The sequence below is a fragment of the Ananas comosus genome, linkage group 7 (assembly GCF_001540865.1).
Source record: "Ananas comosus cultivar F153 linkage group 7, ASM154086v1, whole genome shotgun sequence".
NCBI classification, from domain to species: domain Eukaryota; kingdom Viridiplantae; phylum Streptophyta; class Magnoliopsida; order Poales; family Bromeliaceae; genus Ananas; species Ananas comosus.
Window position 1 is genome coordinate 1,581,869 of NC_033627.1, and position 18,319 is coordinate 1,600,187.

An 18,319-nucleotide genomic window follows, 5' to 3' on the forward strand; every position below is an offset into this window, starting at 1 on the left:
AGGGAGGCCCCCTTTAACCCTAAACAAAAATTTGGGGGGACTATGCATGCCGAAATAGCCCATTTGGTCCCTCCCCAGGAATAGGGATGGAATTAAGTTAATCTCACCTCTATTTAATTTTTAAATATAAATATAAATTTTTAATTATTTAAATTTTAAATTTGACATTTTATATTTGTAATTTTAAATTTATAAATTTGAGATTTAAAAATAATTTTAAATTTTAAATTTTAAATTATTATTTTTAATTATTTAACTTTTAAATTTAAATTCAAATATAATAATTAGGATAATATCATTATTTTCTATTTATAACTACTCACTATCCTTCTCATTCCATTTACTCTAACTAAATATTATTTTATTTATATATAGACTAAACCTAATTCTAAACCAAACACAAAATTATTTTAACCCCATCTTAATCCTGAACTTAACTCTATCCCTGAAATAACTAGTTTTTACTTAACCCCGAGCCAAATGAAGCCTTAGTGTCTACAGCAGTTAATTGATATTTGAATTGCTGATGTAAGATCAGGATCCCAATTTTTTATATTACTGATGAATAAATAGAATATTTTTTTTTTTAGAGAGAGAGAGAGAAAGGTAACATATTTTTCGTTTCGTTTAATTTTTAAAAAAAATAGAATTAGCTGAAAATATAAATCAATTAGAATTCAAATTTGAGAACTGATGTACCAACCACTAAGCTATTTGCCGTCGCATGAATAAATAGGATACTAATTGACAGAAGAGTATGATTCGATGTAAACTTAAATATAGTGTTATCGAAGTTGATATTGGCATAGTAGGACTTATAATTATTATTATTCGTACAGGATGGTACGGCAAAATTTACAGATATGAGTTTTTCATAATGTTATGTTTTAGTTACCATATGATTATTATATCTGAAGAGAAATTAAATTATACCGTACGTCTTTCTGTAATCCAAAAAAAAAAAAGGAAGATCAGGAATATTGAAAGGTGCATAAACAAGGAGTACTGCTAATTAAGAATTTAACTTAGAGCAGTTACATTAACTCGATCGTATATAATTAATCCAAAAAAAAAAAAGAGGAGAGTATCTATATATATATATATATATAGATAAATGATAAGATTAAATCATTTCATTCCCATAACAAAACATATACATATATAGATATATATGTATATATGCATATGCGTATTATATACTTTGTCGGTGGGTGCACCACTTCAGAAGTAATTTCGCGTGGTGTTCAGATCAATCCGGGCCTTCTTCTTCGTCGTCGTCTTTAGCACGGGTGTGGGCACGGGCACGGGCACGTGCGAGTCACACCGGGGGCACCGCGGGTTCTCCTTCGATATGAGGACGTAAAGGAGACAATTCGAGCACGCGGCGGCGATCAGGCCGCCGCCGCCGCCGCCGGACCAATCGCAGCCGTCCACTCTCTCCGCGGCCTCGGCCTCCGCCGCAGCAGCAGCAGCCCCCAGCCGCTTGATCGGGGAGTACGTGATCGACGACGTCGACGAGGGCGAGGGCGAGGGCGAGGGCGAGGCGGAGCGGTCGCATGACCTCTCGTGATGCTTGCCTTGAGATTCGCGCTCGACCCTCTCGAGCGCGGATTTGACCTTCTCGATCGTGCACACGCTCGGGATGCAGGAGGCGGAGGGAGACAGAAAGGGCGCCGTCGTTGTCGGCGGCATGTTAAGATCCTAAACAAAATATATACACACACACAAAACAGTGCAATTAAATATATATATATATATTTGATGTTAAATCATAAATCATAAGAATTCACTATTTTTCCTTTGCTACTTTTGTAGTATGATTCACTATCTCTGAATTAAATTCTTCAACCAAATTAAATTTTGTGAACAAAATTTAGCTGTAATCACATCATTTATATATATATATATATATATATATATATATATGGAGAGAGAGAGAGAGAGAGACCGGTTGCTATACTATTGGTAGCACGGAGGTCTCCGTACTATTAAGTTGTTTTTAATGATACGATTTCAAAGTCAACAATCGGTTCCGTTAGAATTGATCTGCACTATTAAAAAATATTTAAAATCTAAATTTTATAATTTTTTGACATTATTTATCTATTAGACGAGTAGTCTAAAAATGAACGGCTGAAAATAAAAGTTTTATAAAGAATGATGGTAAAAAATTTAAATTTAAGATTAGAGCTACTGATATTATTCTAAATGATTGATCGTATAACATCAATCATTAAAATTGCCGATTTTGAGACCTTTTGATCACTAGCCAAATAATATTGAACAATTATAAAATTTAATTTTCAAATAATTTTAATAGTGTAAATCAATTCTAAGAAAACTGATCGTTGATTTGGAATTCGCATCATTAAAAATAATTGAATAACACAGGAGGTCTCCTTACAACCAATAGTATAGCAACCTAACTCTCTCTTTCTATATATATATAGACTTGGTGAATATTTTAGTACTATTTTGGAACCAAATTAAGCTACTATTTTACTACTATTACAAAAAATAATTTGGCGATTCAAACAAAATATTTTAAATTTTTATGCAAAACATAAAACTGTGGGAGAATATTCTTCATAATTTTTTTTCTAAAAAATTAATTTTTTATGATTTTTTCTAGAACGATATATATGCCCTCCTTATATGAAATTCGTAAAACTTATTAAAAAAAAAAAAAAAAAACAAGTGCTTCTTAAAATTGTTATTTATACTTTTTCTAATTTAAGCAAATCCTAAAATAAAAAAAATTTAAAACAAACCAATAAGAGAAAGGAAAAAAAGAAAAAAAGAAAAAAAGAGAGATCTCAAAAACATATGTACCATTAAACCATTTGTATTTTCCACTTGCGAGGAGATTGATAACTCGAGATTGAGAGCACACCCCCCGAGAAAGTCGCGCGTGATAAGATCCCTCCCTTTCTCTTCCTCTTCCTCCCTGTACAACATTTGCGCCACGGAACTCACTTCCGTCGCCATTAATCCACTTCCGTAAACCCCCAGAATCCCACTTACAGGGAAATTGTTAGTAGTAGTAGTAGTAGTAGTAGAAGTAGAAGAGGAGAGAGAGAGATAGAGTTGAGATATAAATACAAAAGAGAACTTGGGATGAGTTGGGTGGTGGAGAGCATTTAGTTGAGTAAAATGCATGGGTGCCCCCTGTACTATCCCAACGTTTCCATTTGGTTCCTACACTTTTTTTTGTGATCATTTAAGTCCTTAATAGATCTACCACTTATTTTTTTAATTAAACGATCATTTTTATTTTACCATCATAATTTATTTCTCTCTCTAATGTAAGTGATTATTTTTTTTTATTAAACCACCATTTAACGTCGTATTTGTCTCAACTTATTTTCTGTCTAGCTCTTACTCGTACGTCGTGAAATAGTTTTTGGATATTAAGAATTGGTACAGATAGAGTATTTGTTAGATTAAGCTGTGTGAATATTAATTAAGTAGATTTTTTATATTATTTTTTGTATGTGTTTTGAGTAACTACAATCCGCATGGTATAAAGTTGGGTGTTTTAATTTTCCACACTTGGCAAGCATAGCCTAGCTTAATTTATACATGTATATGTAAATTAGCAAGAGAATTAAATACCATTTTGTAATACATGTAAAAGTTAGAAACTAAAAATAGTTTTAAAAAACATATATATATATATATATATATGGACCAAAGAGCTATATGAAGGTAGCAGTGGAACCATCATACATTTGACCCACATCTATTAAAATGCAGTAAAGATCCAATAGAATGCGACAAAGAGCAATTAATGGTGGGATATAAATTGGGTGTTTCCATTGAAGTGAATTGGAATTGGTTAGAGAGAGAAAGAGAAAGGGGGGAGGGGGGGAGAAAAAGGCCAAAGAGAACATTTAATGCTAATGGAGAAGAAGATGATGAGGGGTTTGAGTCACATATTTAACCCTTCAGCTGTACAAGGCTTATACTGTTTGCGCATTAATTGTTTATCAATTTAAATAGTGAATGGAATGGTTATTGGGTTGTTTCCTTGTGTAGATTTTGTGGTCCCATGCGTGCAAGTATCATCTTTGGGATCTGTAAAAATTGTAACTATCATATGTAGTGTTTTTATTCGTTTATGGCGACAACGTAAGTGTGACAATATGATAATGATACTAACAAAGATTTTTTTTTATTTTTTTGAATCGTGTACGCATGAAATACAATGAATCTGATCGATCGATCAAATTTAATCAATAAATTGTGACTAGGCGTGCTTTGTCTCCTAATAAGTGATAGATATATAATTGCTGTTTTAGTTAACATCGCCAATTTTATCAATACTGTTTTTATTTTTCTTTTATATGTGAATTTGTACTAATAAAATATATTTTGCTAGAAATATAACAAATTTAAGCGGATATTTATACATTTCAAATCATACAACACCTCATTAGCTAGGGAAATAATTTAATAACTACTCACATAAATTATACCGATAGATCAATTGCACGTATCTATATCGTATGATTTGTGTAAATTTCTGTATTAGGCATATTCTAACGGTCCTTGGTCTATAAGATAATTAATTGCGCATGTATATATATTGTTCATGGGTATGATTAATTGTTAGCTACTTATTAATAACTTTCTATTTTTAAGAAAAATACTAGTAAGTATTCAATGTCTCAGCTCAAATTTTGCTACCTAAGAAGCAATAAATAAATAAATAAATAATAAATAAAGTTGAAAAGTTTGTGTAATCTACCATGTGGATAAGAAACGTGCTTGCTATGAACATCAAATTAATAACAATTAATAAAGTTTGTTGAGTTCCATGCGAAAAAAATAAATTCATCAACAAACCATTAATTAAAAAGTGGACCCATTAAAGCAAAGAGTAATTGTAACGCAATAATTTCCCAACTCCAAAAAATTAAATATAAAGTGGGCCAATTTCAGCTCGCCGACTTTAGTAGACATTAATGCCGACTCTCTTTGTGGTGGTGAGACTACGCGGTTAATTAATTAATAAGAACTCGACAATTTTAAATTTGACCACCATTTATGAGATTTTGGACTTTAGTTTTTCTTGTGAGTGACGTCGCATATAAAAGAAAAAATCTTACAATTGAAACGTATATATCATGTACAACACGCATTGTAATTAGCTAGTTTAGGATACATATTGCGTGTAATTTTGTGCGAAAATTTTTGATGTACGGAATTGATCTGATCACTCATTATCAATGAGTATGTAGTCCAATGTTGACAATGTGTATGTAGCACGATCACCTTCGTCCGCAGAAAATTCCTGCACAGGCCCGAAAAATTGGACTCCCGAGCCAATTGGTATATATATGTACTTTACGATCACTTTTTAAATACTTTTTTGTTTAATGTACTTTTTAGAATGCGTTAATATGTAATATAGGTCTTTTGCAATTCTTACAAGTATACATATTGTAAAATTTAGAAGAACTTGCTAGTTTAATGATAAATAAATTGTAATAATAGATGTTCAAACGAGTAAATGCTACAGCACACAATTGACACATATATTAAGACATGCATTGCATTCAACATTAAGAAGTAAGTTTGTAATTACACTTGTGATGTAACTGTATATGTTTCTATATTCATATTACGTGTCCAATATTTTTCGATTCTGGCATAGTTGGTTTTAAATTGTATTATAAGCGAATTTGCAAAATCAAAAAATCTTTAGCCTTCTTAGTTTTCTTATGACTGATTTTTGCTAAATTTGTTTGATTTCGAAAATTGACTGATACGTACGTACGATGAAATTAGTCATTATATTATATTTGACTAATGAATTGCTAATCAAACATGTGGCTCGTTTAAAATGTTTACACGAACATAATTTCCTCTCATTCAACCTACAACCAAATTAAGTGGATAATAATAAAATTGGTGCCATATGTATATTCAAATTGTAGCATATTTATATAACCTGCAGGGTTGCAGAGAACTCATTCCCAACAACCATCCTTAAATATAACACTATAACTTTTTATTGCTATATCTCGCGGTCATGCATTTATGACATAAAATTATTGAGCAAATTAAAGACAAGCACCTCATTTACAACTTATGGTTGGTGAATGATCATATTATTGATGAATGTAGAGAGAGAGAAAGAGAGAGAGAGAGAGAGAGAGAGAAGTATCATGAATTTGTTATCTCGGCACATACTAATAGAGTAATATGTACTATGTACGGAATGATATGAGAAAATGATATACTTTCCGATTTTGACAAGCAAAATACATGTTTGCTTTTTGAGAAAAAGATGAAAAAGAGGATCGCGAGGCGAAATTTTACAAACAATATTGTTATACTCATGCATGAACTTTTTTATAATCACACGGACATATAGATCTTTAACGATTCCAGTCATCTACTTTTGTACAAATATGTAAATGGCGATTTTTTGAGAAATTCTTTGTTCCACCTTGTGGGGTTGCAGTTGTGCGTGAATGTACATACTAATTATTAATGTTCAAGTTAGATATGAGAATTGGTGCACCTTTTATAAAGTAGGTACTACTACCTGATATAAATGCTCTAAGTGAAGCTATACAATGTTAATTGTTGCTTAATGCTTATTATATATGTATATATATATATATATACTTCGCTTTGGGCGAAGGAAATTCTGAAGTACAACATCACATGCGTCATCCGCACGTCAATACTTTGAACCAATCAAAATCTCGCTCTTACGAAATCGATTTATATTTTCAGAGTTAATTTTGTTATTCACAAAACATACATAAATAATATATGCAGTATACCTCGTCACATTTCAAACTGGCATGGATAGTTATGCTCTTTTCTTTAAACAACAAAAATTAAGTAGCTCTATGAATTCATTTATTTATATATATAAATATATATATATGTATATTTGTGGATCAAAATGTTAGTTAACAGAGATCCCCGTAGCCATTTATCGATCCCAGAACCCAAATGATATATATAAAAAAGGTTTCATTATTAGCAATTTACATATAATAATCAAGCGGTAGAAACACACAAACGCCACTATCATGAGGTGAATGATTTTGCATTAATAATAATAGGACCCAGCAAATAACTCCAAACTCGTACCCATATAATGAATAGGTAGGCTACGAGCTCCATTAATTGATCCAGAGAGAGAAACGTGAAGGGTCGGGGCCACAATGAGACGAGTGGAGACAACGTATGTCTTAAGCCGGAGTTGTTAGGATGTTGAGACGACGTGGAGAGAGACTGACGCAATTTGGGAAATTAATGCGCCTAGTGGGCGTTGAAAACGCACGGGTAACAGAAGATACAAAGGAAACAAATCAAATTATTATTAGAGTCCACGTTTCACAGCGAACCAACGAGAGAGCCCGATACAGTAAATTGGGGCATTTATGATATGATAGGGGTTTGTAGCGTTGTCTTAGTGGGTCAACCGTTGGAAAAAGATGACCGGAAAAAATAGAGAAATATTAATAAATACTAATAGGTTTAATCTTATAAATTTAAACTTTTAAATTAGATATATTTCAGTAGATAAGATTAGTAACGTTAGATACGCCAAGATCTTACATCGGACCCGCTTTATGGTGACAGCATAACGGTTCCAATAATTAATTATAACAGGGGAAAAAGCATGGGAGGACCAACAATTGATTACAACATATCCCCTGTATTTTCTACAAGGCAATAATCAAAATGGACATTCTTATAACAAATTCGTGATCAACTGTGCTCAATGATGATCCTAGAAAAAACCCATTTCCGGGAACTTTAACTCCGTTACCTGTACTTTCCAGTTTCAGATACTTTATCCGCGACCAAACACTCAAAATGATGCCCAATCAAACAAAAAACAGAAACCACACAACAATACAACCACACAACGGTACAAATCACGTAATTTTTAGTTCCAAAGGTGCAATTCAATAAGCTCTATCTCATCCAAGAGAGAGCAATTTTTAATAGCAATTACATCGATATATGCAAGCAGCATAACCAAGTAATAGATAGGGGTGGAAACGAGCCGAGCTCGAGCGAGCTTATGTCAGCTCAAATTCGGCTTGAAATTAATTTCAAGTCTAAATCTAGGCTCAAGCTCGGCTTGAAATTAATTCGAGCCGAGCTCAAGCTCTAACGAGGCGATGGTCGATTGTTAATTCTCGACTTCTGATCATCATGTTTAATTTTATGAGACATTACTGAAATCTGACTGCAAACATGTTCAATGTTGCAAATACAACATAATTATAATAAATGTGAGTTAGAGGTGCTTCTTTGACTATGAGATGAGGGTCTGTGAGAGAGATGAGACAGGAGGAGAGGGAGGAGAGAGAGAAGGAAAAAATAGGATTGCAAATTGTTGTTATCATGTTTTGAGTTATGTGCATCGTGAAAGTTTAAAGAGAGTGTCCTTGTTATGTATTCTGATTGGGCTCTAATTGCACTTTGTATTATTGGTTTTTTATTGGGCCAACTAATAAGACCATTATTAAATCCTATATATATTAATAATTATATATTATAGTTAATGAGAGAGAGAGGAGAAGAGAGAGGAGGACAGAGAGTCCGGCGGCCTACTTAAACTTTTCTGAGGATTGGCCCTTTTAGGATGAAATTGTCGTGATTGTGGAGTCCGCCCCGATCGCCCGAATGGGTGGTAAGTGGGACAACAAATATAAAAATATAACCCGCCCCGATCGCCCCGATCCGCAGAGTAAATGAGAGGGGAGCGTGGGAGAATTTTTCTTCCTTCATCCGCCTCGATCCGTCCAAATCGGTATCGCCCGATCCGCCCGAATGGATATAAAGTGGGAGCCAAAAATAATATGAAAGTAACCCGCCTCCGACTCCGCCCACGCGCCTGCCCTGTAGAAATGGACGGAGGTGGGGACTCTCCGCCCCGATCGCCCCGTTTGTCCCTAGCTCCTTTATATCATAAGTTTACTTAATTTATTCCATTAATCTATTTTGTCCATTAGTCATACTATTTAACCAATCCCCTACCTGGGAGCCCTATATTGTTAGGGGACACATCTCCTACCACACTCCATCATCAGAGGTTAAAATTTGGTCCAGGGTTTACTATAAGGTTAGTAGTCCCAGCCTATATTAATATACTTATTTATTATTCACTTTTCGGCTTTTCGACTATTCGACGCGGACCGAGTAATACTCAAGCTCAGTTTGACTATGAATTTCGAGCTTTTATTTTGTTCAGTTTCGGCTCATTTAATTTGAGTGAGCGAGCGACACATATCGAGCGAACAGATCGAAGCGAGCCCGGCTTCGCTTGTGCAGCTGTATAGTATTAGTTGCCGATTGACGAAAGATGTTGACACCACCAGAGTGAGATGGCACGCTCCTTCGAAAATTTTACATTTAATGCGCACGGTCTCTGAGAACATCGAGGTCCAGCTCCGACGGATCAGTCGCCTGAATCTCGTAGTGAATACCATCTAGTTCTCGCCTGAATCGGTCCTTGGAAGTAGCATAAAGCATCTTAGCTCGGATGCGGGACACGGAAGGAGACCTGATGAGGAATAAAAGAAGCCTAAGCATAAACGTGAGCAAGATGTATTGAAAGAAAAGTGTTGAAAGAACCTGTGGATAAATTGGCCGAGATTATGAATTCCAAGGGACTTAATATTTAAAAAGACCAAGGTTATCACCCTGATGAAGGACAATATGGCAATGCTTTTGGGATCAAACGATTTACTTTGAGAAGTGAAATAGGATAATTCCACAGAGAAAACCCAGTCCGCACCAAATCTTGCTTCATTTCTCTGTTCAAATTTTCCAAGATTAAGGATAGAATGCTACCACATCTCCAGTTGTAGTTAGGAGAGCCCCTTATAAAGTCAAACCCCCTTCAATTACCATCTGGCCAGTTGTGTTTCATAATAAAGGATTCCAATGGAATAAATACTTTCACAAACAAACCCTCAAAAAAGAAAGGAAGATGTAAATAATGAATTTGACAGCTATGGATGAACATCGATAAATAGAGATATACAATCGGTCTGGCTAAAATAATCAATAAATAATGCTGGATCGAATCATGTGATTAGGGGGAAAAAAAAATCTGTTTCTTTTTCCTAAAATTCTCTTATATGAGGTATTTCACCACAACCAGAATCATTTGCATTACTCTTCACAAATTCAGAAACTTCAGCAGACAAAACAATAGCAAGTCAGGCAACTGCAGAGTATCCAGGAAAAACATTCAATATAGATTATGCAGATGGCAAAACAAATGGCTTGAAAAATGAAACTCACCAAGCAACAAAAAAAATCTTGCTTTTCTGGCAGTTCTCCTCAGTAACAAAGTCGAAATCATAGATTGCATATCGGCAATCATTTTCAGGGAGAGAAGCAATGAAATCATCATAGCTCTCAGTTGCGCCTCCAGTTTTCTCCACTACAACCGCTTTCTGCTTTTCATCGATCTTGAAGATTACATAGCGGTGAGTCTTCTTCCTCTGAAGCTCTAAGAATGTCTCCTTACAATCCCCAGCAACGCCCATCCCAGATGATGCATTTGACTGTAAGAACAAGTGCATTGTTAGAAATCTAAAGACTAGTGTAGAATGACTAAACAGATAAGTAAATTAAATAACAAGAATCAGTTGTCTGTTGCATAATACAGCTAGATTTTGACAAGATTCCACATAGACTCAAAATCTACTATATATGAGGCCAGATTCGGTTGATAGAACATCACATATTCATTGCTAGAAGAGGCCAAAATATGAGGCAAGATTATCTTCTTCAATTATCAATAGAACAGTTTGACGGTTGCAGCTTGCGAAGTATAGCAAAAGGATCCATTCACCTAAAAATAATGCACAGCTTTAAAGCAAAACTATTTGTGAATGAATGACCAAATCTAAGTTCCACCTGAGCCACCTCAATTGAAAACATGTATAGTTCTTGACATGTGTACAATGATTTAATGGGAAAGGGCCAGTATCCTTACAACTTGTGAATAATGTACAAAGAGAACCTACTTCCACTTCCTTATATTAGTATGATGAATAAATATCTGAGTCAAGAGCATCTAATAAGTTCAAAAGATATGCACTGCCAACAAGAGATCAACCAGCAAACCTACAATACCAAAAGTTGTGATAAACAGATCCGTCCTCCTAATCCATGCTACAATTTTGTATATGAAGAAAGACCCACACCTCGATGCCATCTATCTTTAACTCCCAACAAAAAGCTTAGCCCATTTTAGCATTTCAGGAGAGAACTAGTCAGTGGAAATTTAAAAGTTCCAGATGTTTTTCACACGCAATTGGCTTTTCCAGCCAAAGAGGCATGTGAAACGAACTACAAAGATAACCAACATCATCTTCTTCTGTCCGGCATTCGTTGTCCTTCCCACTAGCAGTAAAGTTTGCAGCATCTTTATGACCCAGCCTTTCGACAGGTTCCTAAATTTCCCCAACTCTTCCTTTTAGTTGTGCAATGTCTCCAAAGAGAGCGCTAACATTTATAGCTAGGACCAGCAACAAAACATAACTAAATTCCTTGGTATATTAAATTATGAGCACACACCAAACTTCCACCTAATCAGATTAAGTCGACCTAACACTCTTGAAAGTGCGGCCACCGAGAACTCGATAATCACACTCAAATCCCATTGACTTGCGTATACAACATTATCCAAAAACATTCATGAGAGTATATAAATAAAAACATCATTGTACAGACCATCAAATAAACCATGCAGATTTGGTCCTTTTGGACCATGCCATTGTTCGTTTAGAATTAAAAAACCAAAAAAATATTGACCACTTCAGTATTAACTGATAATCTATAATCTATCTTCTAAGCTATTTGAAAGGGATTAACAAGGCATTATATATTTCATAATAAACGCCTAAAGGATAAGTTACATTGAACAGTTATAGGCCCAAAAAATACCTACTCAAACCAGATCGAAACAAACTCGATCACTCGAACCCTAATCCACCGAACAACAACACCATGAGACTACAAATTCCCACAATATAGCGACGTCGATCATAACAGTTTCTGCTGATCTCAGGTTAACATTAACCAATCCACATAATCCACAGAGCAAGCCATTTCTCGATCAACATCACGCTAACAAATTTCCTACTCCAAGCACAAAGATCCCAAAATTGACGTCGCTAACCAAAAATCAAAAGTAAAAAAGTGAGAAAAATGGAGAAAAAGCTTACACAAGATCGGAGAAAAGCCATGTGATCTACGAGATCGGGGGTGGAAACGAAGCCCTAGAGGTGAAAAGAGCGAGAGGGTTTCTAAGGACGACGAGTGGAGGAGAGCGCGAGCTCACAGCGAATCCTTTATGCTTAGGCGAAGGAAAAGAGAGGAGGAGAAAAAAGCGAAGAGGACGAAGATGGGGCACACCGTAGTGTACGATGCTTCGAAGCTACGCGAGAAAAGAAAGAAAAAAAAAAAAAAAAAAAAAAAAAAAAAAAAAAAAAAGGTGAAATTTGAATGAAAATTTTTTAATTAGTAGGTTGATCGAATGACTCATCAAATTATCTTAATAAAATCTAGTTAAGAAACTCATCAACGAAGTTCATCAAAGGACACAAATTCAAAAAAAAATATATTATTAGTAAAAAATTGAGACAAAAAATACTTAAAAAGTTTGCTACTGTATGAGCGTCTGATCCTGATGAAACCAAAGGTTAGCTGTTAATGGGCCTCGACTGGGCCGGAGCATATTGGGCCCAATGCTGCAGTTGTCATTGATCAAGAAGGAAATCCAAAAGGAACTCGAGTTTTTGGTGCGATCGCTCGAGAATTGAGCCGGCCCAGTAATAAAATGGGCCTACCAATATGGAAGTTCAATTTTTTTTTAAAAAACCCACAGAATATTTCTATGAATAAAAAGCCCAAATGCCTCTACTTTCTCTTTTTTCTTTTCCAATTCTTTACGGTTTCTGGAAATTCTCCCCACAATCAATCCAAACTGCTGAATTCGAAAAAAATAATAAAAAATAATAATAAAAATAATGAAAAAAAGGCAATGGCGACTTTCACGCCATCTTGAAAAAAAAAATATAGAAATGATTTTACAGACATTTGGATAATTTGACTTTTATACATCCGATTGAAAATTACTGATTACATAATCTCTTTTTTACACTCTTTGAGGATGATGAGTCGCTGATCTCACGAAGGTTCATTTTTTCTTCCCCTAAAAGTAAACTTTATGGCTTGCAATTTGATTAAAATTGCGACGAACTAGCATATATTCTTAATAAGTTCAATATTTGATAAATACTGCAAATTTTGATAATATAATTCAGCTTTTAATCATGTTTGATTAAATTGTTCGCGACCCTTTTCAAGGCAAAAGTTTTTTTTTTTTTTTTGATGAAAAAGTTATACAAATATTTTCTTCATTATTTAGAGGCAAAAAGGAATGGTCAAAAGAGAAAGAGAGTAAAGCTATGTGCAACAACATTGAATGAATTGTGAATCCCTTGAGAGTGATTTATAACTACACACAATCGTGCAATTAAATGTCTAAAAAAAGATAAGAAAACAGATTGGGTGTGTTGTTTTGGACGCGTCCGTTGGCGTCTCTAACTAGGAGTTATTATCTTCAATTAATATGAAAAAGACTTAGAAATAATAAAAAAAAAAACCTACATTTAAAATGTATGCACTGAGGAACTTTTTGTGTGAGTGGTAGTTGAGTTTGGCCAACAATACAGGAACGGAGTCATTGTGAGGCTCACAGTAGTCATACCTCCCTCCTCAACTTTTAAAAGTTATGTATAAAATTTTATAATAAAAATTAAAATTTTATAAATTTTAGTTCGGAGGGGTTTTCTTTTAATAAAACTTATGTCTCAAATTTTTTTCTAAACTTCTAATTCTTTTTCTTTAACTCTTATAATTTTGCGTCTCCTTTAGCATATTGTCGCTACCGTGGCCTTAGCAATAGATGACCAGTAAATCTAACAAACTTTCTTTCTTACTATCCAAAGTCGGATTTTTTTCTACAAAATCTAAATCTTGGCCCCTCTGAATCTTAATTCCTGCAACAATGGCTTTTAAGTCATATCCATGCAATTGAATTTACACTTAACACGCTTAACCCACTTTTGAGTCATTTTCGAAAGTACAAGTTATTATATGCCTTAAAAGCTTCTATAAAGCACGACAGTCGAAAATGATGCGTCTGAATTTGCAATTTGATTGTGATAAATAAGTATTTTCTTTTCATATAAGTAATCGAATTTATCAAGTTGAGAACTTGAATTCAACTTACTCGTTGGTCAATATTCGTGATCAGCTCCATGTGTCGTATGCTTAGCAAACAACAGATCTGGGCTCGAATTAAACTATTAATTAGACTATTAGACAGCTCACAAGTTGCAAATAAACAAAACTTGCTTTCACACCAAAGCATGTGACCACAAAAAACTAGTACAATATGTGTCCCCATTCTGCTTCTCTTTTCAGTGGGAACTTCTGTTAACATCGTGAAATATTATTGTCATATATTTGCTAGATACACCGACATCCATTGTATGCAATTTTTTTAATTAATTCATGCACAAAGCTTAAAATATTGCATTATTTTGTCTATGTATAATATAATCCTTCAAGACGAATAGTTTGATTAAATTTATTTATCTTGCATAAAAATGAAAAAGTTAATTCATTCAAAGTAACTGAACTATTTCACTATCTCATATAACTCAAAAAATTATATGTATAATATTTCTTTTGGAACTTAGAACTGTTTTTTTGGTTCACTTCTATTTGGTGGGACAGCTTATAACCAGGAAACTTAGAACTGTTTTTTCGGTTCACTTCTATTTGGTGGGTCAGCAATAATTCGACCCTATTTTTAGCAGTCCGTCGGCTCAAGATACTGTTATCTTCGTACAAAGATCTGCTTTGAGCGTTTTTTTTTTCTTTTTTTTTTTTTTTTTTACCTCTGCTGATATTGTTTTTTCTCGAGGTCTTCGTTGCCTCACCTTTGTAGTCAAATTTATCCATTCAATAAATAAAACAGGTAGCATACTACCGATTCTCAAGAAAAAAAAAAAAAAAAAAAGCTTACAACCAGGAAAATGAAAAAGCCTTGTCCCCCGCATTATTTCCCAAACATGTCTCTGTACGGTACAACGAGCACAACACGTGCTACGATTCGATCCCATTTCCCCGTAGTCCGAGCCCGAACCCAACCCCAGTCAACCAGTCAAACCTGGTTCAATCGCATCACCCCGAGGCTCACCGGATCACGCGAGATCAGAGCCGTCCATTCGATCAATCTCACAATAAATTTCGACAAGCGGCGGAGCACGGAAAAGATCTCCAACACCTTTCTATTCACGCTTCAGATCATGCCCCATTTATTGTCCCTTTTTTATTCCGTTGATTAATATGAAATTTTCCGTTGATTAATATGAAATTTTAAATATACTGATTTTGGATATACATTTTATGAACAAAACGTAAATAACAAACATTATTTTTTTACTATTAATAGTATTTTACTTTTTATATATATTATTTTATAAACTGAATTTTTTACTCTGCACTACATACATGTAAGAATATTTGGTAAAGAAGTATATAAGTAATTATTGGCTATTCTTGTACAAGTGTTGATATTATTCGGATACATATTTAGGTAAAAAGACGTAAGCGTCATCACTTATATTCAAAAGTTTTAAGTGTTAATTAGAATGCTAAATTATGCTTTTTGTCATCAAATTTTCGAATGAAAGATATTTCGCCTTCAATTTGTAATTTTTTATAATTTTTAGCTAGAATTTTTATTTTATTACTATAATTAAGTTCAGCTGTTCAACTTATTTGCTTAAAGAGATATTGACGAATATTTTAAATTAATTTTAACAAAAATTTACAATATAGAAGCGTCAATAAAGCCATACAGGTACCATAGCTAGTATAGTAAGTTAGTAATCTTATTCCACATTAGTAATAAATTATATAATTTATTGCTAATGAGTTTATATGATTTGATCAGAATAATCTAAAAAAATTAAGCTAAAAAATTATAGTAAATTAAAATTTAAGTAAAAAAACGTCTGAACAATTATAGAAAAACTGTAATGTAGCCGAATTGGAAATTTGGAAGGTATACATGAAAATACTGGGGCCCACATGAAGTACACGGAAGTAATGAAACCTCCCACGTTGAACACAAACGAAGAACACGAAGCCCCCTCTCCCCTTCCCCACTCTCTTTAACTTGTCCCCGATCAGAGCCCGAGTCGCCGCGTTTGCTCGTCGTCGTCCATGATCTCCGGCCCGGTCCGATGCCGAGCCCGCCGTGGAAGAAGACCCGGCCCGGCCCTGGACCCGGTCTATCCCGGTTCGTCTCCGGCCTCCGGTCCGACCGGGCCGGCTCGCTCGTCGTCCAAACCGGGTTCCCCACCTCCCTCGCCGACCTCGTCGTCAAGAACCACTCCCGCCTCAAGAAACCCTCGCGCTCCAAGAAGAAGGCCCCTAGGGTTTTGGACGCCGACCCCGCCCCCGCCCCCGCCCCCACCGTCGGATCCTCGTCGGACGCTGCGGACCCTCGCTCTACATCACCACCTTCCTCCGAGGAGGCCTCCGACGCGATCTTACGGGAAGCGGAAGCAAACCCTAGAATCCCCCAATCCGATCGAGGTACGCTGCGAATCGAGCTTGTTGTGCTCGCGACGCTCGTGGTTTTGATCCTTTTGGCGATTGGTAGGAAGAAGCTCGTGGTGGGGATCACGCTCTCGGCCTTCGCCCTGTGCTTGTTCGATGCAGCAAAGCTCCGCATCGTTCGGTTCCTGAGGCCGTGTCCCCAGGCGCGCCGGAGCTTGAATTCGATGATCGGAGGGCTCAGTTTGGAGGGGAGAGGATGGGTTTCGCCGATCAGGGAAGCCGCGATTGACGCCCGATCGGATTCGATGGGTTCGTCAGAGAGCGGTTTGGATTCGATGGGATCGGAGAAAAGCTCGGTAGATTCTGTGCCTCCAGATGAGAAAACAGAGCTTTCGATGGAAAGGATGGATATTGTTGGGGTTGATTCGAGTACTTCGAAGGCGAAGAAGCTTCTGAAGAAGTTTGTGTCGAAGAAGTTTCGTAAGTATAGGAAAAGTAAGAATGAAAAGGAGACACCTTTGGATCCAAGTGGGAGTAGTGAATTGGATTCCATTAGGAAAAGTAATCAGGAGAAAGAGGCAATCATGGAAAAGGAAGAAGTCGTGGGAAATGGCGACGACGGTTCGCTATGCTTTGACTCCTCAGGTGATCTCACTCGGTTAGACGCAGAGGAAAAGAAAGTGGAATCGGATATAGAAGATCCACACGAATCTGGAACCGAAGCCAGAGTATCTCAGCTCCTAGTTTTCTTCATTTTAGTTCTTTTAGGCCTTGTCGGAGGGAAGGTTGCCGCACTTGTTCTTACCATGTTTAGTATCTTGTCTATAAGATCAATTGAAGCATTGTGGAATAAATGGAATTTATGGCGGACTGATTCAGTTTTTCAATGTACCGCAGATTAGAGCGAGTTTTTCGGCTCTTGTTAAGTGATTGAGGCCTTTTTCCCTTGGCTCATCAATTCTCATGTCTCGTTAATTCGGGCGGTGATTCGAACCTTGAATATGTAACAGGTAGTGTAAAGGAAGGTGAAAGAAAACTTACACATGTTTTCTTGTTCTTTTGTTTGTATCTTCTTTCCAATTGTAGTTAAAATTGCCATATTATAATCCGCTTAATCTGTTTGTTAGTATATCCTGTTGATTAGTTCTATCCATAGACCAGTTGTGCTGGAGTTATAACCTTATAAGCTTCCCAGTGTAGGCTAGAAAATATTCTCATTTTCCCCTTTATTTGTGGTTAAGTTCATGTTTTATATTTCATCTATTATGGATGTCTCCTATTTAGAACTTACACCCTTTTCAGTGGAAATTCCTATCTGTGATTGAATTTCCAATTTTTGAATGAATAAACCTTCATTTCTTAAGAAGATCTACTATCTAAATTTGAGTCTGACCACCCATCACTTTTGAGTACTTACTTTTTTCGATAGTCCTTTTTAATTCCAACTATAGACCTATTTGTCACTGTCCCTGTGTGTTTTTCGCTGGATTTTCCCACACTGATAACATCAAAATTTCTAGTTTGTTCAGAAATTTTAACAGAAAGTATGTATTTTGCTTATTTGCAGGCGACCCCATAAGATGGAGGTAAATCTTAATGTAATTCCAATACATTCTCAGTTTTTGATTTAGACTCTTGATTAAGCCATCTTAATGTAAAGTGATTTGTTTGTTAA

At 35.4% G+C, this 18,319-nt stretch overlaps 3 protein-coding genes across 3 annotated transcripts; 1 reads left to right on the forward strand and 2 right to left on the reverse strand.

Moving 5' to 3' along the window:
* LOC109712340 lies at window positions 1,013-3,113 on the reverse strand. The gene is made up of 2 exons (XM_020235858.1): window positions 2,833-3,113; window positions 1,013-1,701 (listed from the first exon to the last, which is right to left on the reverse strand). The coding sequence occupies exons 1-2, from the start codon at window positions 2,986-2,988 to the stop codon at window positions 1,222-1,224; spliced, it is 636 nt and encodes a 211-aa protein (XP_020091447.1). The 5' UTR covers window positions 2,989-3,113; the 3' UTR covers window positions 1,013-1,221.
* LOC109712333 (actin-depolymerizing factor 11) lies at window positions 9,326-12,435 on the reverse strand. Its single transcript, XM_020235845.1, has 3 exons — window positions 12,228-12,435; window positions 10,294-10,559; window positions 9,326-9,547 (listed from the first exon to the last, which is right to left on the reverse strand). Exons 1-3 carry the CDS (start codon window positions 12,246-12,248, stop codon window positions 9,397-9,399), a joined length of 438 nt encoding a protein of 145 aa, XP_020091434.1. The 5' UTR covers window positions 12,249-12,435; the 3' UTR covers window positions 9,326-9,396.
* Window positions 16,115-18,319, forward strand: LOC109712313. Its single transcript, XM_020235809.1, has one exon. It carries the CDS (start codon window positions 16,326-16,328, stop codon window positions 17,544-17,546), a length of 1,221 nt encoding a protein of 406 aa, XP_020091398.1. The 5' UTR covers window positions 16,115-16,325; the 3' UTR covers window positions 17,547-18,319.